At 39.9% G+C, this 24,979-nt stretch overlaps 1 protein-coding gene across 1 annotated transcript in view; it reads right to left on the bottom strand.

The window, feature by feature from the left end:
* The window catches only part of PEX7 (peroxisomal biogenesis factor 7), a 55,345-nt gene that overhangs the window by 20,727 nt on the left and 9,639 nt on the right, over positions 1-24,979 (bottom strand). Inside the window, exons 4-8 of the mRNA XM_060272716.2 lie at positions 24,506-24,583; positions 22,843-22,951; positions 8,021-8,127; positions 6,850-6,963; positions 5,550-5,605 (exon numbers count right to left, since the gene is read on the bottom strand). Coding sequence (XP_060128699.2) covers positions 5,550-5,605; positions 6,850-6,963; positions 8,021-8,127; positions 22,843-22,951; positions 24,506-24,583 — 464 coding nt within the window. The remainder of the gene's footprint in view (positions 1-5,549; positions 5,606-6,849; positions 6,964-8,020; positions 8,128-22,842; positions 22,952-24,505; positions 24,584-24,979) is intronic.

Genomic DNA, 24,979 nt, shown 5'->3' with positions numbered 1-24,979 from the left:
GTCACTTTACTCCTGCTCATGGTTATTTCCCATGAAATCCATGCACATCTTGCTTTCCCTGCTATTGTTTTGTAAACAATCTTCACTGGGTATAATTTCTATAGAAAAAAGAGTCAACTCTTTATGTAAGTTTTGGGATCCAATCCACAACATTGTCTTGCTGTACAAGCATGTCCCCAGCCACCACAAATTCCAGGGTGGTGGCCCAGAAATTATATGGGCTTCTTGCTTCCTGTAGCTAGGAAGAGCTGCTCAAAAAGTTCCCATTGGGGAGCAGCAAACCAGGATACCCCACACCATGGATGGGTGCTATTGCCTGGGCTAAAGGGTGTACTGATTAAGTGTTCTGTAGTGATGAGGCACTGTTGTAGACTGGACCTAATCAAATGCTAATCTGAGGTTCAAAAGTCTTTATTTAGAAAGATTTACAGTCTTCTTAATCACCAAACTCTAAATATAGATAACTAAATTATATGCCTGGGTAAGCTTGCAGAAATAAAACTGTGTTCAGCCTGTTTCTACCTAGAACAGTAGAGTATGTCTATAGGCATTGAGTTCCGAAACATGAAACACTAAAGGATTTGCAGAATGAACATTACATGACCCTTGTATAATGATGCATGGGACTACACAGATTAACATTAAAGTGTTTTGAAAAGTAACTACAGTATTCTCTATGCAGTTCTGGAACCTAAGCAGTTAGCATACCTCAGGAAATACTTTTTATTTATTCAATTTGTATTCCAACCTTCCTTCCAAAGGAGCCAAGGGAGGTACTTCCCTTTCCTCACCTGCTCTTCTTATTTCTTCAGCTTCCAACACCACCTCCTCCATGTCTACCGCCTCTTCTTCCTCTGACCACTCATTGTTGTCCCACCATCAGTCCCCTGGCTCTGAGCCTTCTTCCCCTGGGGGTTCCCTTGGAGGCTCCCCAGCTGGTGCCTCCCACTCTTCCTCTGCATCCAGCCAAGTCCATGACAGGTTATTATGTCAGTAATCAAACCAGCCAGAGAGCTATTTTTCCCTAGTGGCACCAGTACTTTGGAATGCCCTCCCTAATGTGACCCATTCAATTACCACGTTATGCTATAACTCAAAACTTTTATTTGTTACAAAGTCTTTTAGGGCCATGGAGTTTATTGATTTTAATTACTTTAATGAGGTCTATCATTTCAACAGTTTAAAAATTAGAAGAAGATGTATTGGTTTTGTTATTTTATTTTTTGATTTTGTATGTTTACATTTTACTGGAAGCTGCTCAGAGCGCCTTTGGTGCAAAAGCAAGGGGGGAAATGTAAATCTTAATAATACATGCAATTATCTACTTCAAAAGAACTATGTACATGAAAGATGTTACTGTACAAATGTTGTTTTATCACTGAAGTATCAGTGCCTTATTTTTATATTTAATCACAGGTCAATTGGAAATGTTGACATGCTCCATCAATATGAATAAGCCTTTAGGCAAAACCACCTCAAAAGGGTTAGGATTGTGAACACAGGCTATGCTGCTTTAAGAGTTGTGAAAACTTGCTGCATTATATCTTCCAAGAAAACATATTGGCGGAATGATAGTCTATGGGAAACTTCTATATTAATGTCTTTAAAGGAAGATTGCCTTTTCATAATTTTCCATTTGTGGATTTATGGTTTTACAGTTTAAATGGCATCTTCCATTATCTTCTAGAGGCACCAGACTTCTTCAGAATCCCTCACCTAGCAATTACGTTATTGCAGATCTTGCCATCTGCCAGATCCTACAAGATGCTGCAGTTTGGCATTTCCCTTCCATTGCATAACAGTCATAGTGTGTTTTTTTTAATTGCATGCATTACAGACTCTATCTGGGATGTTCATAGGGTATTTTTTATTTGCAGAACAATACCAGGTAAAACTGCAAACCGTAATAGCCATTACGATAGAAAGCATCTGCGTACAACTACAGAGAATTAATAACTTTATATTGTCATTGTAATGGCAATGTAATTCTATTTGGAACAGAAGAGATATGGCACTTTGGGGGAGGGGAGGGGGAAACTAGTAAAATGGAATTGCAGTCAAAGGGAGGGTATGACACTGCACCAAACCTCCTGATGAAAGCACTGTTTCTTTTAAAGAGCTCACCATCTGTTTAGGGGGGAAGTTTTAACGAAATGGAGTGGTTAAACTGCTGGATATCAGATACTGAATACCGGTGACCGGGAAACAAGAACAGGGAGAATGCTGCTGCATCCCTGTCCTGCTTCTGGGCTTCCCATAAGCAACTGGTTGGCCACTGTGAGAAAAGGATGCTGGAACTACAGGCAGGAGTCTTCTTCCGTTCTTAGTCATGTCATCTGTTCTCAACTGTGAAATGTGCACGTACCCAGTATGTAGGCAAACACCACCAAGAGCTTCAGTCAGTGGTCTAGACTCTAACTCACGTGTAAGGTGAGAAAGAAACGGCAGCTTACTGTGAATGAGTGGCATAGCTGGTGCACACTGCTCAGCTGGGTCCACTTTTGCTGCTCCCTTTCCGGAGCTGGGAAGCGAATCACAGAGCAGCTGCAAGCCAGTGTTTATGCTTTGTTTATTCAAAGCACGCCACATACGGTAAGCCAAGAACAAACATTTCTTTCAGAACATGGCTTGCCATTATGTGCAAACTGGGAGAGGGGCATTAACCATCCAGTTTTATACTTACTCTTGATGCCTAGTATGTCCAACTAGATGTTCGTTCCTAATGAGCTTGCAGGGAAATGCTGCTTGAATGAGCTGGCAAATGCCAGACTTAGCTGGACATATGCCAGTGACCTGGGAAGGAGAATGTTCCCTCCTGTGCAGTAGTCGCTTCCTAGCTTGGCAAATCTCACCAGGTAAAGCATTTATGCTGAGGCAAGTATATGTTCCACAGAATGAATTTACTGTTTTCCTATCTACATTAACACACACACAAAAAAAAAAAATCTTGGCTATAATTTATTCAAATTCATTATAGAAAGATACTGTCTTCAACTCCCCAAGAACTTACCTCTCTTTTTGAATTATAGATATTTAAATGGATTTAGATAACATTTGTTCTTTAGCTTTAGTACCATTTTCAGGTAAATACTCCTGTGTACCTATAACTTTGCATGGTATCTGAGTCTTTGATGTGATTTAGAGAATCAAATGCTGCTCTTTACATATGGATGTCTATGGCAGTCCTAAATGGTAATTTCTGATTGCCAACTTTGGTATGGGTTCTGCCTCTGGATCTATAATAACTTGACATGTAGAAATTCAAGTGATGGGGAAAGCCTCATTTGCCCATCATTCCATGAAAATCCTCCCCTACTTTATCAAGCTTCTGTTCAAAGCACAAGGGCAGGCATAGTAAAGACATTGGGAGATCACTATGTCTTCATTATTGGTGGAGCTAAAACACTTATTTTATTTTATTTTTAAAGTACTATGGGCCCGTTTCTTAGTATCAGTACTAATTCACTACTCATCAAATTGTAAAACACTGATATGCTCAGTTCTGAAACATGTTCTAAAAAATCTACAAAGAAATCCAACATTATCAACAACACAATGCTGGTATTAGTACCAAAAAGGGGTGGGGTGGGGAGACAGAAGGTTACCTTACAAAATGAGAAGAAACAGATTAAGTTATCTCTCACAAACAATTTAGTAATAACAAATATTTATGTTGCTATTCAAAGAGTTCTAACTAAGTTATTTCTGGTATGTTCCATGTATGAAAAAAGCCACCACATTGTCCAGGATACCGGTTAGCTGAAACAGCTATTTCATCAAGAGCATCTGTCATGGCAGATGGCCAATTCCCCCCCCCCAAAAAAAGCCAAATCAGTCTTTAAACAGCAAGAAGCCACACATTTTTAGCTAGCACTTGAAAATATAAATTTGCAAGTCTAAACCTATAAACAAGTACTTGTATTCCCCAATTAGAAAACACTGTCTACAAGTGTAACAAATGCATTTCTCCTCTTAAACCTAGCCTTCAAAAAATAACTGATGAGATGGTAAACCTGTGTCTAAGTGGTACTGCTTCAGGCTACAGGTGCTGGCTCCCCTGAAAAATATATACATTTGTATGCTTAGAAAGGTCCGTATAGTTAAAGCTATGGTTTTCCCAGTAGTGATGTATGGAAGTGAGAGCTGGACCATAAAGAAGGCTGATCGCCGAAGAATTGATGCTTTTGAATTATGGTGCTGGAGGAGACTCTTGAGAGTCCCATGGACTACAAGAAGATCAAACCTATCCATTCTTAAGGCAATCAGCCCTGAGTGCTCCCTGGAAGGACAGATCGTGAAGCTGAGGCTCCAATACTTTGGCCACGTCACGAGAAGAGAAGAATCCTTGGAAAAGACCCTGATGTTGGGAAAGATTGAGGGCACTAGGAGAAGGGGACGACAGAGGATGAGATGGTTGAACAGTGTTCTCGAAGCTACGAACATGAGTTTGACCAAGCTGCGGGAGCCAGTGCAAGACAGGAGTGCAGTGCAAGACATGGGGTCACAAAGAGTCGGACACGACTAAACGACTAAACAACAACAACATGCTTAGAAAGCCGGAAGATCAGGGAGGGGACTAGTTTGGAACCCTCTGCACTAATGCTATGAAGTCCCAGTCCTACCTTGTAGATGTAAAGTACAGGCCTTTTCCAAACAAAGCATGCACTCTTATCATGCTCTATTTTGTTTTTTTGTGGGAGACAATATGAAGAAGTGAAATAAACTAAAGTGATACAGAGGAGACACATGCCTCCCACTTCACTTGCTGGTAAAAACTAGGCCCGAGAAGCTTCCAGATGGAAGAAGAGCACTATAAACATGAAGAACAGGGGAAAGAAATACTTCACAAAAAAAGTACCAGCTACTACAGTGTTGGTGGCTGGGTTTGTTACCCATGCTGATTTAGCAGCAATTGCTATAGGCATTGGCAAAGTCCCTGTATGAATTGTAAGTGGCAGGTGCACTGACTGAACATGACAGTCAGTTACAAAAGCCTCTCGTAGAAGCGCCTTTCATATTACCCATAAGAGCAGGATTCATGTCATACCCTGCAGACTCTCTCTGTACATATGTACAGTGACTGCAAAGAATATCTGTATCTGCTTTGCCATTCCATTATTTGGGTATGACATACGCAGTTTACAGATCAAAATATAAAGGCATAAAGATGCCAGGATACAGAGAGGGCAAATTATAAAACCATCTGTCAAACTCAAAAGGCATCAAGCAGATTAAAGTGGATTAAGAGAGAAACTGTAATGCTGTCAGTATATAACTGGATGGCAAGGTAACATTTCCAGTTTCTGCAACAGAAGTATAAAACCTTATCCTGGAACCCAATTTTCTCTCATTGCCATAGTTATAACCAAATTATCTCCCACAACACCTTTTCAAGCCCAAAGACACAGAATATAGCACCTTCCCCTAGAAATTCTGTTTCCCCAGACTAGCAGCAAAAAATAGCACATGATTCACAAACTGCAAGACATTTTGTGTATATGACAACAACAACAACAACAAAAATAAAAATAATTTTAAAATTACAGTACCTCACAGTAAAATCATAGGAACAGGAAGCTAATATAGTAGCATGAAACGGTGAAAACTACAAAGAGATAAAGATATATATATATTAACAGCACAAATATAGGAGAGAGATATATGTATAAGTTAACTAAGAATAGAATTTTGTAAAGGGTCATTATAAAGCATATTACTCAGTACAAAGACTGCTTTAAAGTTGCCAGCTTCTATTTTATTATAGAAGCACCCAACAGCCCTACCATAAATTAAGCTCTCAACTCCATTTATAATCTCTTACATGACAGTCACCCAAGGTGGCTATTACATTTTCCCTTGGGCTGCAGAATGAGCATGAGTTCTCAACCTATGGATGGTCAAAGTGTTTAAATACTCATCCCAATTCAGCAACAGTATCCTTTTCCCACTCTGCATCATTTCACAGAACATTTGAGAGAGAGAGAGATGCCACACTGCTACTACAGGGCCATATTTTCTTCCAATACCCTCTTTTAATTTAATTACTATTATTAAGAAAACTGGATTCAAGCTTGAAATCTGGCAACAGCACAAGAGTCTCATAATTTCACCCATAAGGGAGAGTAGATATATTATTATAGTCCTTGGCAGACACAGTGGGGATGAAACAAAGGCTGCGGCAAAGATAGCAGCCAAGAGCCAAACTCTGTCAACCTCATTTCTGGCTCTCACACAATTAAAATTTTAACTCATCATTTTCAAGCACGTCAATGGTGAAAAATAACCATTTCCATTCTCCTCACTACCGCCACCCAGCAAAGTTTATAGTCCTAATATCCTTTCATTTCTCTCTCTCTTGTTTTAAACAAGTAGCAAGAACTTACAATAGATATCTGAAATAAGTTCCATATTTCATCATAGCCACCACTTCAACATACTATCTGAAAGTATCAACAAAAAAGTACACTTTTTCCACAAGATGGAAGCAAGGTACTTGCACAGCGACTTCTTTGCACAATCACCTACTGAAGTGGCTTTGGTCCAAAGAGTTACTTAGGAATACCCAAAGGGTCAGCAAGCCCAATGGGAGTGGTGTGGTTTTTCTTCTGAACAGCAGATTCAGAGAAGACCTTCTGGGCCAAGGTGCCCTGTCTATAGAATGTGCTCCCCAGTGAACTAGGTACAAAAATGGAGCTAGGTTACTGCCAGATTTTAATCATAAAAGTGATTCCTAAACAAATGTTTAAGGGGTGTCTGTGCATTCATTAACTCAATTACATAGACTGCCTATGTTAGTGATATATGTACAGCAAACTAGAAATCTAATAATATATTTTTAAAAAAACTTACTTTGACTCTTCTTATAGCATATGTATGCCCAAAGAGCTTGAATACTGGCTGTCGGATGTTCCTCAAATCCCAGCCTTTCAAACTGCAGTCAACAGCACCTGATACCAGCAAGTTCTGGTAATTTAATAAAATGAAGAATGGGTTAAAGTAAATATATGTGTGTAGCTTTCAAATGCTAAATTTAAAGAACAGTTGTTAACAGCACAATCCTATAATGTCTCTTCAGAAGTATGGTAAGCCCTATCGAGTTCATTTTTTTTATATTGCAGAATTCTTAGAGGCTTACAATTTACTACCCCAAGGTCTTATACAAAAAGGGGGAAATAGATCAAATAAAAGCAATATAATGTCACAGAACAAGATAAAGCAAGATTCAGTTGGGCACAATGTTAGCTGGGGCAGAAATTAACAATACTAATACTAATCAGTGGGACTTCCATGAAAATGTGTTGAGTACAGCCTCAGACAAATACTGGTATCAATCTAGAGTTGACAGACAGTATATGTGATTGAGAAGAATGTTTTAAATACTAGAGCAGTGATGACATTGCAACATCATATGATTGACAAGTTGTCAAAGTTGCCCAGTTGTCAAAGTTGGCCTGCAGTGTGGGGGAGATATAGATCTGGTCCGCTGGGCCAAAAAAGGTTCCTCACACCCTGATCTAAGACAATGGTGTTCTTTTGGTTCTCTCATAGGGTCATGAATTAAACAAGTAGCAAATTAAGGATAACAATGGAGAAGTTAAATATTCCTTTTTTGTAAACTAATATTGATAGTGGCAATTAATAACGGGACAGCAATTTTAATCTGAGAGTTAAGCAAGTGCTTATGTCTCTCCCAATGAAATCTGTCCCAGTGGAGGAGCTTCAAGCTCTGGCGGGGGGCGGAGGGCAGGCGTGTGTGTGGCTGGCGTGCATCCCGGGGGCGTGGTATGGCACGCCGCCCGCAGGGGCATGGCGCCCAGCACGGGGGGGGGGGGCAGCCAAGATGGCACCCCACTGGGATTGTGTTCCTCTGTTCCTCCGCCACTGATCTGTCCAAAGTGCTTAACTTCAGCAAGTTCCTTGAAAGAACACCTGTCTATATGTTACCAAGCCAGAAACATGACCACTGAATAAAAAGAAGTTTCCCCCAAAATTTGAAATATATGGTTTCCAGCTATCATACCTGATCATACTTGCACCAATCACAACTTAAAATCTCCGCCTGGTGAGCAGGAATGATCACTGGGGGTCTTGGTGATTTTGCATCCCAAATTCTTAAAGTCTGGTCACCTGAAATAGAGGCACTAAAAAGTAATTCTTTTCCTGTTTCCAATACATATCCATTCAAATTTTCATATAATTACAATGGTGAAGCTTTTAAGCTTGTACCTGCGAAAGCTTACAAATCAAACACCACATGCAAAATAAAAAATAATAAGAAAGCTACAAGATGGAATTAGCAGCAGTAATTCTACATTTAAAAAACAACCAATGCAAGATTCAGCTTTGTTTCTCATTGTTTGTGTTTATTCCTTGTTTTGGTATGTGTTTCTTGTTTGTAAGGATATATGATTTGGTCAATATCATCAACCTGCGTAACATTCTTAAAATCTGCTACGTAATTATAATTTTTTAAAAAATAAAAGCCATACCAACTACTATTGGCCCAATAGACACCTTCAAAATGGTTCACAGTAGACAGTAAATGCACAACTGCAAAATCAAAACATATAGCAGAGAATCCAAATTCAGTTAGAACTCCATTATCAACCACTTTCTTAAACATTAGGCTACTCCAATTGCTCTACAAATATTTATAAAATTTCCTTGCCCAGCACCATTTATCCTTGCCCACTGCCCAGCTCTAGAACCAATAAAATCTATAACACACACAGCAGCTCCCTGTTCAATAAAAGGAAAAAGGAAACTGGCCACAGGCCTGTTTAGCTGCAACAGTATCAAAGGATGGTTTTACCTTAAAAGAGCATAAATGACAATATGGACCCAATTCAACTAAAACTTCTAACCAGTGATAAGCATAAGTGTTATGAAGTGGTGAAGAATGGTCAAGGGCTTATTAAAACAGGCTGGTGATGTGCCTTCATCTGTAGAACTGTACCCCTACTACTTTGAACTCCAGGGCTCAAAGCCCCTGTTGCAGCTTCAAAACCTATTTGTTCTGCCTTGTATTTTCATCTTATCTCAGTGATACAACCCAAATAGCTGCTGTGTATCAACTCAGACCATTGGTCCATCTAACTCACTATTGCTGACACAGCCTGGCAGCTGTTCTCCTGGGTTTCAGGCAAGGATCTCTCCCATACTTACCTGGAGATGCCAAGGATTGAATCTGGGAAATTTTGCATACAAAGGGCATGCCCCTCCAGTGAGCTACAGCCCTTTCCCAGCTACAATGCAAATATTTCCCAATATTGGTACTGAACATGTTCACCGATCCTGTTGCACCACAATGCGGCTATTAATATGTCATTTAGTGTTTAAAGGTATGATAGATGACATGACTCTGTGCAATATCTATGCTATAAATCCTGATTTTAAAAAGTAACAAGGATTAAAAATTAAAATTGGGGGAAAATATATGAGAGGATAAAGTAGTGACTGGTTAACCAATGGCAAAAATTAGAAAAAAAGTAAAGCTCAGAAATGGTTCTGTAGATGAGGGTTCAGAAAAGTCTAAAGAAGTGAGACTGCCAGATGGAAGTGGGAGGTTGTTTCAGCCACCGGGAACAATTCAAGATGAGATACAATTAAAAGAAAATCTGTTTTATGTCAGCATTATACTTGGTGGAAAATTGTCATAAGGCAACCATTTTTGATGATAACCCACATTTTGCTGCCCAGAACACTTGACAGTCTGCCTTTAACTGATTAATATCACACACAAACACTTGGATGTAGTACAGAAGTGAAGGAGTATGAGTATTTTTGGATATTTGTGACACAAGGACACCTGGAGAACAAGCAACCATAAGCAAAAACTAAACATTTTGCAATCCTGTCAAAGCCCTAGTCTAGATGAGACAGGCGGTTGTCCCTGATTATTCTCTCTAGCATTGTAGGGCCAGAGTGGCTCTTTGGTACATCAGAATGCTATGGGCTTTCAGTGAAGCCAGATGAAGACAACAGAACACAGACCTCCCCTGGCATTTGGTAGTTAGTGCAGAATGCTGCAGTACAATTACTGACAGGAACAATACCTTGTAAGCATAAAATACCCTCGCTCAGAGATACAAACTGGCTGTCAATTGATTACAGGGCCATATTCAAGTTGATACTCTTAATGTATGTAAAGTCCTCAAGAGCTTGGGACCAGTTAACATGAAAGACTGCCTCACTCCACATGTGCCCAAATCTATTATGTTCAAGTAATAATATACTAAAGGTTGTTAAATAAATAAAGTTTCCTGGTATTGATGACTCAGAAGACTGGGATAAGGCATAAGCCCAAAGCCCACGTGGGAACAAATTCGTAGAAGATGGGGTGAATTCTGGTCCAACGGTTTCCCACCACTTACCAAAATGCATGTCCGTACAAGTGCAGACAGCTATGCATTCTAGCCTAAGGGCACAGGTGTTCTTTGCAGCCTCTCTTTCCCAAGTGTGGGAATGAATGGTAGCAGTCTGGAGGGAGCCACTGCTTATCCTGTATTCCCGAGTCACTAATCACAGTTTACTGAAAAGGATAGTGGTGTTATTTTTAAAACAACAACCCTTATTTGGCAGTCTGTACCTGCTGCCAAGAAATGTCTATTGGCTATAGGATGTAGCAGTAGCATGTAATCTTGCTGGTGGCAAAGAATCAGAATCAGTTTTTTAAAGTCAGAAAAATAAAATCCGAGAAGATCACAGCAGGCTATTTTAATTGGCCTATATCCAAATAACTGCAATTAGTTTAGCATACTGAATGAAGATTTGAACTTGTTTTTCCTCACAGAAACCCCCACCCTTAGGACTGGCAGAAGTTTAAAGTGTCCTTGGGAGAAGTGGCCTAGTGGACTCACCCCACCATGGCTGCCCCAGCACTACCCTAGCAATTGTTACAGCGATAGAAAGCAGTGTTTAAAAAAACACTAGTACTTATGGCCCAGCATGGTTAGAGAAATGGCTTAGCTGGGTGTCTGTAGCTGCCACCATCTTTATTTTCCCACAATGCCTCTGGTCCTGCTGTTGTGTTTCTATGTTGAGGGCTGGGCTCAGAGGCACTGTGGGAAATTTTTAAAAAATGGCTGTGGATGCAGGCACCCAGCTGATCACCTCTCCTATCAGTGCTGGGCAGTAAAACTAAAAGGTCAAACTTTTTTTTAAAACAACAACAACAACAACAACAACAACAACAACAACATGCAGATATACACAAAAGGCATGCCAGCAAGAGTCTGCTTGGGGGCAGGGGGGTGTCAACCACAATGGCACCCCACCAGGATCGCACTCCCAGGGGCAGTGCGCTCTCCCCTCACTCCCTTTCCTTCACCAGTGGATCTAGTATAGTCAAACCTCGGCTCCGGGATGCCTCCGTTTTGGAACATTTCGGCTCCCGAACACCGAAAATCTGGAAGTAAATGCTCCAGTTTTCAAATGTTTTTCGGAAGCTGAACATCCAAAGTGGTTTCCGCTTGAGTGAAGGAAGCTCTTGCAACCAATCGGAAGCCGCGCCTCTGTTGTCAAACATTTCGGAACCCTAATGGGCTTTCGGAATGGACTACATTCGACAACTGAGGTTTGATTGTAGAACCGCCTCCTCCTGACATAAAATTCATTCTCATTTACATTTTTTTCATTCATTTCTCACCTTCATATTTCTATCAAAATATAACCAAGCAAAAACATATTAAAGATTCTCAGCTCTTCATGCAAGCTCCTGAGCGTGCCTCTTATACACAAGATTCACTTTCACACTGTATATAAAATATGTTTTTGTATTTGTGAGTTTCTGGCTAGTGAAAGCCATTATATTTTCATGGTCAACATTTAAGTAACATTTTACTAGATGACAAATAAATAAATAAAATTCTACACAAAGCACTGTGTCACATTACTTTCTGTAGCAAACAACTGCCAGAAAGGGGGAAACTAATTTATTGCATAATATTCATGACAGGTTATAAATAAAGGCTCAATTATTCAGGCCTAATTATAGCAGCCCGCAGATTGAATTTACTACTAAGGTGGCATGATCTGGGATGCTGCATTCCAAAATGGAATATTCGCCTCATTTCACCATATAATAGATCTGACTAACATCAAACTCATGAAGTATGTGGCAGCTGAAAATGTCTACTAGTGCCAAGGCAAGAGGTCTTCATCCATACTGCAGATAGGGTTTTTTTGTATTTTAATAATGGGTGTCACTTGTCTGAAAAAAAGTACTAGGTTGTTCTTTTTTAAAAACAACAACACTGTGTGCATCATCCTTTAAGGCTTGGACACAAATTTAATAAATCAATAAATAATTTAAGGATTTCTGACCCATTGTTAAATAGCCCGTTGTGTGTTTGACATCTCTCCTAAAGGCCACATCACACTTTTATGCAGCAAACTTGTTTACAGATGCATATCCCTCACAGCACCCATGTATACTTCTCAGAGAATAGCATACAAATCAGTTCTCCCAGGTGGGTACACACAAGTTTTTAAGTATATATGTCTCTTGTTCACACTTCACATATCTGCTGTGGCCAAAACAAGGTCCCCACAGTAAAGTCTCAAAAGGCTACTACTAGTTTTTATGCTACCAAGTGGCTTTACAGGAGCTAGAAGGTAGTCTGAGATACTGAACAGCTTCAGGTCTCAAGGAACAACAGAGAAACCAGTTTTTCTAGGCTCAGAAATTACCGAGAATGTAACATCAGTTATTGTCAAAGTCCCTGTATTTATTCTAAACTTTATTTGTTTATTGTATTTAGTCTCACTTTTCATACACAAACGGGTGTAACAAAGTGAAATTAAAACCATATATAAATCAATTGTAAAACCCCATACCTGAACTTGCTAATCCAAGAATATTTGTAAAAGGACAAATCCCAGCCACCCAGCTAGAATTTGAGCACTAAAACTGGCCAACTCCTCACCACCCACAACTCACTTCCCTCCAAGTGAACAGTCAAGGCCTGAGTAAACAAACATTTTAGCTTAGCACCTAAATGCAGGCAATGATGGTGGCCAGGCATACTTCTGGCAGCAACAAATATAGACTCAACATAGCAACTTCTGGCAGTAACAAATCTAGACTCAACAGAGAAATAGATTGTTTCTCTTATTTTAGCATCTTTACATTAAAATGCCTCTCCCCGGTCCAAATCTAATGGGCATAGATAATGCACTACACTAGTTCAGATTCGGTCTCCATGACAGTTAGTTACTAACACTGCTGTTAAAGCATCTGCCACAACAACAATGCATACTAGGAATATATAGGCTAAGCAAAATTGAAGCAACTTTACTATTTTAAGCAACAGCTTATAGAACAAAATATAAACATACCAAGTAATTATTGATAATCATTAAATTAATGTAATGTGCAAGCATGTACCAATACATGATGAAATCCCAAACCATTGTGTTGTAATGAGAAATCCAACTTTGCATATTTATATTGGGTTGCATTTGCACCTACCAACTCATCCATCTTACACGTGGATGCAGCTGATTATGAAGCCGAACAAAAGCTCATTGGACTATTAGTATCATTGTTGTTAACAACAACAACAACAACAACAACAACAACAACAACAACAACAACAACAACAACAACTGTATACCGCCCTATACCCGCAGGTCTCAGGGTGGTGGCTCACAGGATAAAATCACGATATAAAAACACAGAATAAATAATAATCAAAATAAAAACAAGAATAACCCAATAACCCCCCCCCTAAATTTTGATAGCAGTAAAACACAGAAATTACACTACTTTTCAATCAGTTCTAATATACAAGGATGCTGCATGCTGATTTACATGGAAACCCAAACAGCCAATTCTAAATGAACATGCTGCTGTGTCTGCCTAAAATCCTGGACTAACACACCTGCAATGCTGGAATAATGCCACATTTTGTGCTGGCAGAATAGCCAGCATGCCTCAACTTAAGCGTTTTCGTCAGCTCTGTATGCCTCAGAAGCAGGCCACTAGATACACTCAAAAATCTGTAGCTTCTTAGCCTCGGAAGTCCCCTTACGTAAAAAGAGAAAACAATTTTCTGATCTACAGGGACTTAAAACATAGCACTTTTGAACCTAGTGCGAGTATTCAGCTCATCCTAAAACAGACTCACGAGTAGCCCATCAAAACCATTCTTAGAGAAGTTCAAGGAAGTCTGTTAACATTTTCCTAACAATTTGATGTTCTGAAGTTGCTTGTGGGAGACTGCCAATGTCTCATATTATCTGCAGCTCCAGATTCCTCATGTGTAAATTATTTTCCCATAATGCACTATGGTCATTAACACTGCTGTCAAACTCTTAAACATAAAATGTTTGAGCTGAATGAGAAATAGGAATTTAATTTATTCAAGAGCTACGTAGCTTGCAACTTCTCTGTGCGTATTGATACTTTGGTGTGCAAACTGGAAAAAAACAAGTCCACTGCAGCTGGGGAAAACCTTTAGAAAATTGCCCTACTACAAGAAGCCAAGCTTAATTATGATGAATGGAAAACTTCGGTGTGACTAAATTCTATTAAGATGCATGTCCACGTTTTCTTTTCTGGATGCTTGAAAATGCTGGAGTAAAACCAGTTTGCATTTACTATAATAAATAAATATAATAGCCACATTAAAATTCTAAATGAATGCAACATTAAAACTGAAGACCTAGCAGTTAAGATAATAGCTGGCTGTTATGCCAAGCTTCACAGATTTCTTCCCGCTGCCAAAGCAGCTCTCATTTATAAGTGTCAGAGTGCTTTCCTCTTACAAGTAAGCATCTGATTTGTAAGCAGCTTCTTAGTGGCAAATTTATGACCAATGTCCTGGTAGCCACAGGCAACCAGCAATTCTACATAGGCAACTGTGTAGGCTGGCAGGCAGAGGGAAGACAGATCACCCCCTCCCTCCCTCCTCCGGCACCCTACATGGTGTTGACCACAACCAGCATGGAAACAGAGCAGGCACGAGTATCTGCCCACAACTTCACCAGGCTGTATCATTAAAGGCAATTTTGCTTACTAGCCTATTAAGAGGCTAGCAAGCCTGTATTTCCAAGCTGGTCCTGGAGGAGGTAGTAAAAATATTTGCAGGCTTATCACTTTTGTGGCTTTACAAGTCTGCCATAAACAGTATTTGAAAATAAAAATGATGTTTTTCATGATAAAATGGATGCATGGATCACAACCTCTAGCCCTGAAGTGTGAATGGCAAAAGATAACTCAGGAGTGCCAAATGTGAGTATCAGACGCATTTGGGCCTTTTTTACTTGGTATGTACTCAGTTTTGTTTTCCAGGTAGGAAGAAGGGACCTTCTGGGCAAATGGGACAATGACTCATTAAACCCTTTTAAGCACCAGGCGGTTCTGTTATTTATGTCATTTCTTTAATCACATTTCCCACATGACTAGCCTTTTGTTGTCAGCCAGACATTTATCAGGCCCATGAGCCAGAGCAGCCTCTTCCACCTGATCTCCCACCCGGCTTTATCACTCCAGAAACTGGTACTGACATCATGACAGGGTAGAATAGAATAGACAACACCGATTTAACAACTCATGGTTGCTATCTTGATCTCGGGCTCTAAACAAGGGCTGAAGCAACTGGGTAAGTTCCCACAGGAACTGACTGAATACAGTATTAACTGCTCTGCAAAAGTGCTTTGCACCTTTCCAAATGGAAAATGTGTTTGATGCTGAATACACATTAATTGAAATGCCATTCAGGCAGGGCCACCCCCAATAATCTACTCTTGTTCAAATAAGTGCTCATGGGTATAATTTGCACAACTTCAGACCCTTAAATATTTAATCCCTTTCTCTATTTCTACTTCTTAGACAATAAATACAGTGATTTTTCTGTTTGCTTTTCTCCTACAATAGTCTCCCCTTCTCCCAAGCAAGGAACTAGAGTTTAGATTTACATACTGTAATATATCTATATACTGACAATCTGATTAAGTGTCTGCTGCATTAATGGGAGGAATTCCATAAAAAGCCTGAAGCTGTCAATGCAATTTTTCCCATAAAACAACCCTTTGCGGCTTCAATTCCATTCACGTGCATAGGATAGGATGTGTGTGCAACACACACCAGCAGTTAGGGCTTTGGAGAACAGCAGATAGAAAAATCTAATTTAGAATCATAGAATCATAGAGTTGGAAGAGACCACAAGGGTCATCCAGTCCAACCCCCTGCCAAAGCATTCTTGACATATGCCTGTCAAGCCTCTGCTTAAAGACCTCCAAAGAAGGAGACTCCACCACACTCCTTGGTAGCAAATTCCACTGCCGAACAGCTCTTACTGTCAGGAAGTTCTTCCTAATGTGTAGGTGGAATCTTCTTTCTTGTAGTTTGAATCCATTGCTTCGTGTCCGCTTCTCTGGAGCAGCAGAAAGCAATCTTTCTCCCTCCTCCATATGACATCCTTTCATATATTTGAACATGGCTATCATATCACCCCTTAACCTTCTCTTCTCCAGGCTAAACATACCCAGCTCCCTAAGCCGTTCCTCATAAGGCATCGTTTCCAGGCCTTTGACCATTTTGGTTGCCCTCCTCTGGACACGTTCTAGTTCGTCAGTATCCTTCTTGAACTGTGGTGCCCAGAACTGGACACAGTACTCCAGTTGAGGTCTGACCAGAGCAGAATATAGTGGTACTATTACTTCCCTTGATCTAGATGCTATACTCCTATTGATGCAGCCCAGAATTGCATTGGCTTTTTTAGCTGCTGCATCACACTGCTGACTCATGTCAAGTTTGTGGTCTACCAAGACTCCTAGATCCTTTTCACGTGTACTGCTCTCAAGCCAGGTGTCACCCATCCTGTATTTGTGCCTTTCATTTTTTCTGCCCAAGTGTAGTACCTTACATTTCTCCTTGTTAAAATTCATCTTGTTTGCTTTGGCTCAGTTGTCTAATCTGTTAAGGTCATTTTGAAGTGTGATCCTGTCCTCTGGGGTATTAACAGTAAGTTATTTGCTACCTTTATATTTAACTCTTTTCACAGAATTGTAGAGCTGGAAGGGACCCAGAGGGCATCTAGGTCGACCCCTTGCAATTCAGGAATCACAGCTAAGAAAAGAAAGTCATTTTGAACTCTTCCATGAACTAGTATCCTTGTTATCGTGGTAGCAAGCAAAGCTCGTCACTTAGAACAGCCTTGGATAACTTCAAAGGATGCTTCATTTTCAGGCTAGTGGCTCAAGGTTCATTCACATGACCAGCTATGTGCAGTTACTGTTGGGAAAACCTGTGAATGGCAGGGCGCTCCTGTTTGTGGGCACCCACCACATGCACCATTTGGATTCAAATCAAACTTTATTTGCATAGCCGACAGGCCATAGCATCAAAAGGACAAACACCAACAAAAATACATTACAAATATGGTTACGGATAAAACCTATTAAACCTATTAAAACCCATGGTAAAAGCTGGGTTATCATTCAATCGACGTCTCTCTGTCCCATGGGTCCCATGGGTGGCGACCTTCTCTCTGGTATATTCTTCCGGGCCGGTTAAATGTAGAGTCCAGCCAAAATGAAATATTGTGAATATAGCCTCAGGAGGATGGTCAGGACAAGGAGAAAGATAATAATAACCAAATAAGCAGGGGATAATAAATAAAAATAGAATAATAATCTCATTCCTTGAAATTTGACGTATAATAATAATTTGTATAATAATAATAATAATAATAATAATAATAATAATAATAATAATAATAATATCCTAGGCGGGGAATCCGGGTGACTACATTGTTGTCATTCAAATGGCGGCTCTCAGTCTCATTGCTCTCTCGATAAATCTGGCAACCTTTTCTGTTATCGAACTGTTCTGGTCGGCTAAGAGTGAAAACAATTTGGCTTCACATGAGCGGCCCGGGATGGCAGATAGGAGCGGCGTGATGGTCTCATCCCTCAGATCTTTATATAGGGAGCAAGACAAGAGAACGCGTGACACAGTCTCTACGTAGCCGGATCCACAGGGGCAAAGCTGGTTCTTGATTGGAATTTTTTGATATCTACCTTCAAGAACAGCTGAGGGTAACATATTTAGTCTGGCCAGCATAAAGGCCCGCCTAAATTTTGGGATGGTTAGGTTAGACAGATATGGTGCCAGAGAGTCAAAGTGGGAGGGGGGCAGATAAGCGTACCAAGCACAAAATTTCTTAATAGAGGCCAGATTATTCTGCAGTTCGATGTCCTTCAGGCACTGGTCAATAAGTGTTTTTGCCCTGGGGAGACCCATTTTAAGTAAGTGCTGTGCTTGGAGGCTACATGTAAGTAATTTTTGATGCACTGCTTTGGACCACAGACTTCTGTGTGCATCCCGTGTAACTAGGGGCAATAGGCCGGATGGATTTAAATTTAAGCGAAGCCAATAGTTGAATGTACACCATTTGGTTATCAGCTCGTGTAGAAGTAAGTGGGTGACCCCCTACCCATTTTGATGCTGAACACAAACGCCTCTCAAGTGACATTTCAAGCCAACTTAAAATGAAACAGATTTCTGCAGTTAATCTCTTGCAGTGACTTGACCGGTAAACCCATACAAAAATCTCATAGGTATGGCAGACAGTTCCAATGTTACTGAGCTGGAAACAATGTAAGAAGCAAAACTACATACAATCAATCAAACCTACCCACCTGTCATGAGAAGCAGCACCAACCAACCCATTTGACATAATTAACCTAATGAGCAAAATATACAAAATCCACAAAGCCAATATACGTAGATATTTTTGGTACAACAAGCTAAGAAAGTTGTTTATATGTTCACAGTTTGTGAAAGATCTTGGTCATCGCTGTAGGTTGGTTTTCCCCAAACTGATGTCCAAGGCATCAGGAGGCTAACAACTGCCTGTGCTGACTGGGGCTGTAATCCAAATCAACTGGAGGTCACTAGGCTGGGGAAGGCTGCTGTATGTCATTCCTTGAAAATGCCATCTCAAAGTGCTACATCAACCAACATGGTAAAAAGGGATGTCAGGGGGAAAGATGGACAATCAGCACTGATTGCATGTAAAGTTATGCGGAATAAACAACCAAAGATATAAATCCAGTTCAGACAATCCTCTCTCAACTTAATAAGCCAATATATGAATAAGCCTTTTGCCTGTTCATGAATGCAGTCTCTAAATAACCCTAATTAATCAGGCCATCTCAAAGTAGCCATAGTTTCCTGTTTTATCAAAAGCTGGTAACCATGGTTTCCTGGTCCAGATAAAATGGGAAACTATGGTTAATTTGAGACTTCCTCGCTTGATTGCTCATGTCACGAAGGAATGAAGGGGCTATGTGTATGTGCAAAAAGCTAATTCATATCTTGCCTTAATATAAGATCACCACCCTGTGATCTTTAGATGAAGGGTGGTATAAATAATAAAATAATAATAAAGCCAAGTGTTTGACAGCAGCCAATCCTGCATAGTACAGGATAATCCAGAGAACAAAATAGCTTCTACATCACATCCATAAACGGCAAATCATCGTTTGTGGCTTCCCATCATACATCTCTTTAAACTATCCAGATAAATTACTCTTAACCATTGTATCTTGAGATCCATCTGCTCTGCAAATCCAAAGCAGCAAAACCAAACAAAAACAGACTAACATTTTCTCCTAGTAAAATGATTTATAAGCACTCATCTTAACCAATCAGATCAAGCAAGGTGTAACTGGGAAGGTCACCGTGTAAGGACAATACTGAGTAAGTGGCTCTTTGGATCCCAGCCACTGTCAACACTCGTAACTAAATACAGAACTAGCCAGATGTCCCAATGTTCTGACCTAGAACAGTTCTTAAAAGGAAAGCCCAGAGAACGAAGAATACATTTTGTGCCTTTCCAGTACCCAATGTAGTCAACTACACTGCTTTCTGGTCTGGCCCATTAATCCCAGAAATCAGTCAAACTGATGGGAAACACAAGCAGGTAAAATGATCGTTCATTATTTGGAACTTTTCTTGCTATTGCACAGCAATAAATGTCACTGGGAATTTTTCTCTCAAGACCTGTGTGATAGTATGGCATCTTCTTCAAAACAAGGTCCATAATGGTCACAGTTGGTTTGTTAGCCTGGGTCGACCTCTGTACCACAAAGAATAACAAAAACCAGGAGACTGTAGTTTGCCAAAGCATAAAATATTTTCCCTGCAAAAGCTGCAGCAGAAAAAGCAAGTCTGGAACACTAAGGTCAAAAAAGGACAACATATTTAGAAGTACAGCTGGTGAGATGCCCGTGTTCTACCCCTATGTGCTGGATCTTGTTCTTTCTATAATGTGTTTCATTAATCAAAAAGATTGAGAAAATGGCTCATTAAATAGTCCTTAAAGGGCCTGTCAAGGGAAATGGAAGGTACAGTTCAACATGCCCACTTCACTACAGTAGTCCAATTTTGTGTCTAAAATTTTCAGTCCAGCACAACTGTTTAGTGAAAGGGCATCTATTTACGTATCTGCTGTTTTACATTTGAAGGAGCTTGGCTCAGAAGACTCATGCCTGCCCTTACCAATGGTGGGTAGGTGGGGAAAAATAGAAGAATAGAAGCCAGTGAATTGCAAGAAATGTACAAAATCTTGCAGTTCAAGTATCCTTTAGGCATGCAACAAGTGAAGGAGCTGCATGCGGCTGAGGGCTAGAGCCAGCTTTTCTTAGCGATTTCAATTGAAACAAATTAGATTTGGTTTCAAATAATTCTGGTTCAGGAGTGGAAAGGAAGATGCATCTCTGTGAAGTGTTAAATGGCATTACACTTGAAAGAAAAATCTGGCTGACCTATCCATTTGGTACACAGAAGAGAAATGGTCATGCTGCTACTAATCAAACAGATTAATTATGCTGCTTCAGTAGGTAAAGAAGCTCCACAACATGCTGAGCTTTAAAAACAACACACACACACACAGACACACACACACAGTACATCTTTCCTTAAGCACAATCCCTATTTTTAATTTCATGTTTATTGCTATAAAGGTAAAAATGTGTAATATGTGAGTCCTATGGCTTACAACAACTAACACCTGTTCACAAATACTGCTTTCTTGGGTAAGGTGGTGGGCAAAGCAGTTGCAGGAGTTCCTGGAGAATATGAATTACTTGGATCCATTTCACTTCAGGCTCAGGCAGAGTTTGGGGACTGAATCAGCCCTGGTCACCCTGTATCAAGAGCAGGATACAAGGAGTGCAACTCTGTTACTGCTTCTTCCATCTCTCAGCAGCTTTTGATACATTTGCCATGGGATCCTCTTGGAAAGGCTCCATGGGATGTGTAATGGAATCACTGCTTTAACAATGGCTCCACTCCTACCTAAAAGGTTGTGCCCAGAGAGTAGCATTGGAAACTGTGTTTTGGCTCCCTGGTCCTCGTACTCAGTTGTACTTCAGGGTACAATCTCATCCCCAATGTTGTTTGATATCTATATGAAGTCACTGGGTATGGTCATTCAGAGCTTTGGGGCAAAATGTCATCAGTATGCTGATGATGCACAGCTCTACTTCCCTGTAACATCTGAGTGAAAAGAGACTCTGCATTATCTGGACTGTTATCTGGCTGCAGTGATGGAACGGATGGTAAACTGAGCTTCGACTCTGGGAAATAGGAGGCACTGTGGGTGTCCGAGAGATTGACCGGTTGCCTGTTCTGGGCAAGATAGCATTCCCTCTGAAAGAACAGGTTTGGAGCTTGGGAGTGATCCTGAATCCATCTTTCTCACTGGAAGCTCATGTAGCTTAGTGGCTATGAATTCCTTTTACCAGTTATGGTTGTTATGCCAACTGCAGCCATTCTCAGACCCGGATAGTCAGGCCACAGTAATTCATGCATTAGTAACCTCAAGACATCATTATTGAAAGCAACAATTCCATGCTATATACTCAGAAAACTAACAAAATGCAGTTGGGGAGGGAAAAAAAACCCAAGAATAAAACTATGGCTTGATATCTTACTTTGCAAACTAACTTTGGTTATAGGATGCCACTATTGCTCATGTTTGCCTTCAACCTCCCCACCTTTTGCAGTGTGTGTGTGTGTGTGTGTGTGTATGATTTGTTGCAAAAACAGCAGTAAGGTAATGTGAACAAAGCACTCTGAACACTCAAAAGCATGATACAAACATTAAGTCTTAATGCCGCCACTACAATAATCCTAGAAAACCATAGGAAGTAAATTGGTGCAACAGTATGATGGTGTTAGCCTAAAGAATATTCTGGAAATCTTTTAAAAAAAACATCTTTACTGCAGTGTACCTTTTTATTACACTCCCAAATCCCTTTTCAAATCATTGTGAGGATTTCAGCTTGCCCCAAGAGATACCAATCATTTTTTATAAAAAGTCACCCAGATACACAAGAAATAAGCATGAGCTGAAGTAACACAATGGTTCGATTCTTATGAACCACAGGCTTCAAAATTTAATCAACACACTACCCAAAGCCTTGTTGAGGTGCATTTTTCAGGGAAAGCCTTGATCTCATGGACACAGAAATATCAGGTAAAAGATGTGAAGCCAGATTGTACAGCAAAGCACTACACTGCCATACAGACAGGCAGGCAAGGGGGGGGGGCTTTTTCAAAAGAAGCGGGGGCGGGGGGGGGATGCCAGTGTGAAAAATTGCCACTAGCTCACTCAAGTGAGACAATTGCTGATCCATGTAGAGAGACCAAGTCAGTGGATTTAAAAGATAACTACTGAACCTCCACTTCAATTATAGCTATACATTTATCATTTCTTCTGCCACTTCTATAAATTTATACCACCACCTGCTGGACAGGATTTGAAAGCAATCAAAAATAACGTAAGGGTTCCCCTTTTGAGTATGACTGCACAGTTAAATATTTACCTGAGGCAGATGCAAAGCAGCCTGGGATGTGCGGAGACCATATTGTGCTGTAAATGACACCTTCGTGGCCTTTAAAAGTACATAAAGACTGTCCCACTGCAGGATCCCACTAGATATAATGTAAACAAATAAACAGCTGTTTGTGCAGTGTAATAACTGAAGGCAATAAATTGAATTTTATTTGCTCACATTAAAAACATAGGCTTGTTTTGCTAAATATGTGCACTACAGTATACATTATTGTCCTATTATAAGATGTTCATAAACAGGGCAGCATTTTCTACTTTTGAGTAGTACTGAGTACAGGAAAATTACTACACAGACGAACTTTGTTTTTTTATGATGTTTATTAGGTTTTCATTTTAAATTCAGTCATGTCACCCCTTGACTTTTTAAAAACTTAAGGTATAGCTATAGGTGCACTTACTTGGTAGCAACTGTCATTGGAATCACTATGATTTATGTTTGCATAAACATGCACAGGATGAACTTCGTTATTTTTAAATAGCCCCAGATAGTTTTAAAAACAGAGCCAATTCAAAGACAGAAAAATGCTTCCTTTTGGCCTTTCAAAAAAACCCGAAAGAAAAAATAACTACAGTTGTTGTCATGTTTGTCCCTGAAAATAATACAAAATAAAAAGGTGTCATCGTCCACTAAAACAGCTTCTCTGTGTAGGAGTGTGAATCTAAGATCTGTTAGAAATGTGCACCTATTAAACAGCTTTGCTTTATATATCTGAAAATTAGCTATTTTCCATCCTGCTGCATGAATAATTCTATACAACCTGAGTGCTTGAATACTCCTATATTGTGCATAGAGCAATCTCGTTACCACCTTATCTTGTTTGTGCTGCAAAAAAATCTCTCTCCAGCACTTATGACAGCAAACTTTAAACTTCTGGTTTTGTTATTCATGAAACTTTTTTAATTGGTGCATATGACAACATGCTATGAGAACCTATTCAAGAAGAAATAGAACAGTGATAGACTTTTTGGAGGTAGGCAATTTCAGCTGGATTTAAAAATGGTGCCTTCACCTACAGCTGAAGGGGAGCAATCTTCAGAATTCTACTATCTCGTTCCACTGCGTGCTCAGACCAGGCCTAATATCCTTTCTATATCAGTGGCAGTATTATTTTTCTGTTTTCATCTTATTCACCTCTTACTGCAGGACATGGAGGTCCAAAAGCAATACTCTAGCACCTGCAGTTTTGCTCATTTCCCAGGAATTCTGCTTCACATAATATTATGTTCACATTTATTTTCATCATCAACCCAGTGGGTCGGTGGCAATTTTTTCTTAAATCTCTCACACAGGTTTGAACAGTTGGTCTTCTGCTATGTGGAGAACCACATCCCGTGATGTCTCCAGATGCTGAATTCATTCACTGCCTATGGCATTTGCAAGAAATAAAGCAGGGATGGCCCTCCAGTTGCTATTGGACTGCAACTCCCACCAGCATGGTTAATGGTCAAGGATTATGAGAGTTAGAATTCTGAGATTCCACATTCTTGACCTTTATTAAGCCCAGTATAATTTCAGCAGAGAGAGCAAGGTAGCATCTGTTCGAACAAAAAGTCAACAGAATGGCACACGTTAAGAGATGCTTCTCTTCCTGAATGTTGAATTAATACAAAAATAGCCAGAAGTACAAACATACCAATTTTGCTGTTTGATCCCACGACCCAGATACTACTAGTTGTTCTCCTCTGGCCTGGCTCCAATCGACACTGTAAACCTGCAAATATTGGATTAATTTCAGTTTACAAGTTCACAAAACATCAAAGTTAGACAAACTATAGTTAGAGTGTTGTTTTTTCCTGTCCTGCCACTAGTGAGAATATTTGTTATTAAATCAATTAAAGCATAAACCTTCTGAAATGTTTACATATCTAGCAAAACAAAGCCCCACAATGAAAGTTTTCTCTCGTTAACACCAGGAATTAAACTGTTTGCTATATAAGGCTTAATGATACATGAAGTCTCAGTAACATGTTCATAAAGATGCAAGCTTATTTAGCTACATATGACATATGAAATGAGAAATAAATGAGTAGGTAGATGCATTGTATTATTTGTGGAAATGTACTACTGCAGTCTTTACTTTAGAACCGAGGCTCCCCTTCCTAAAACA

The sequence above is a fragment of the Zootoca vivipara genome, chromosome 3 (genome assembly GCF_965207765.1).
Source record: "Zootoca vivipara chromosome 3, rZooViv2.hap1.1, whole genome shotgun sequence".
NCBI classification, from domain to species: Eukaryota; Metazoa; Chordata; class Lepidosauria; order Squamata; family Lacertidae; genus Zootoca; species Zootoca vivipara.
Note: the sequence above shows the minus strand (reverse complement) of the source record. Positions and strands in the feature narration are given on the sequence as shown.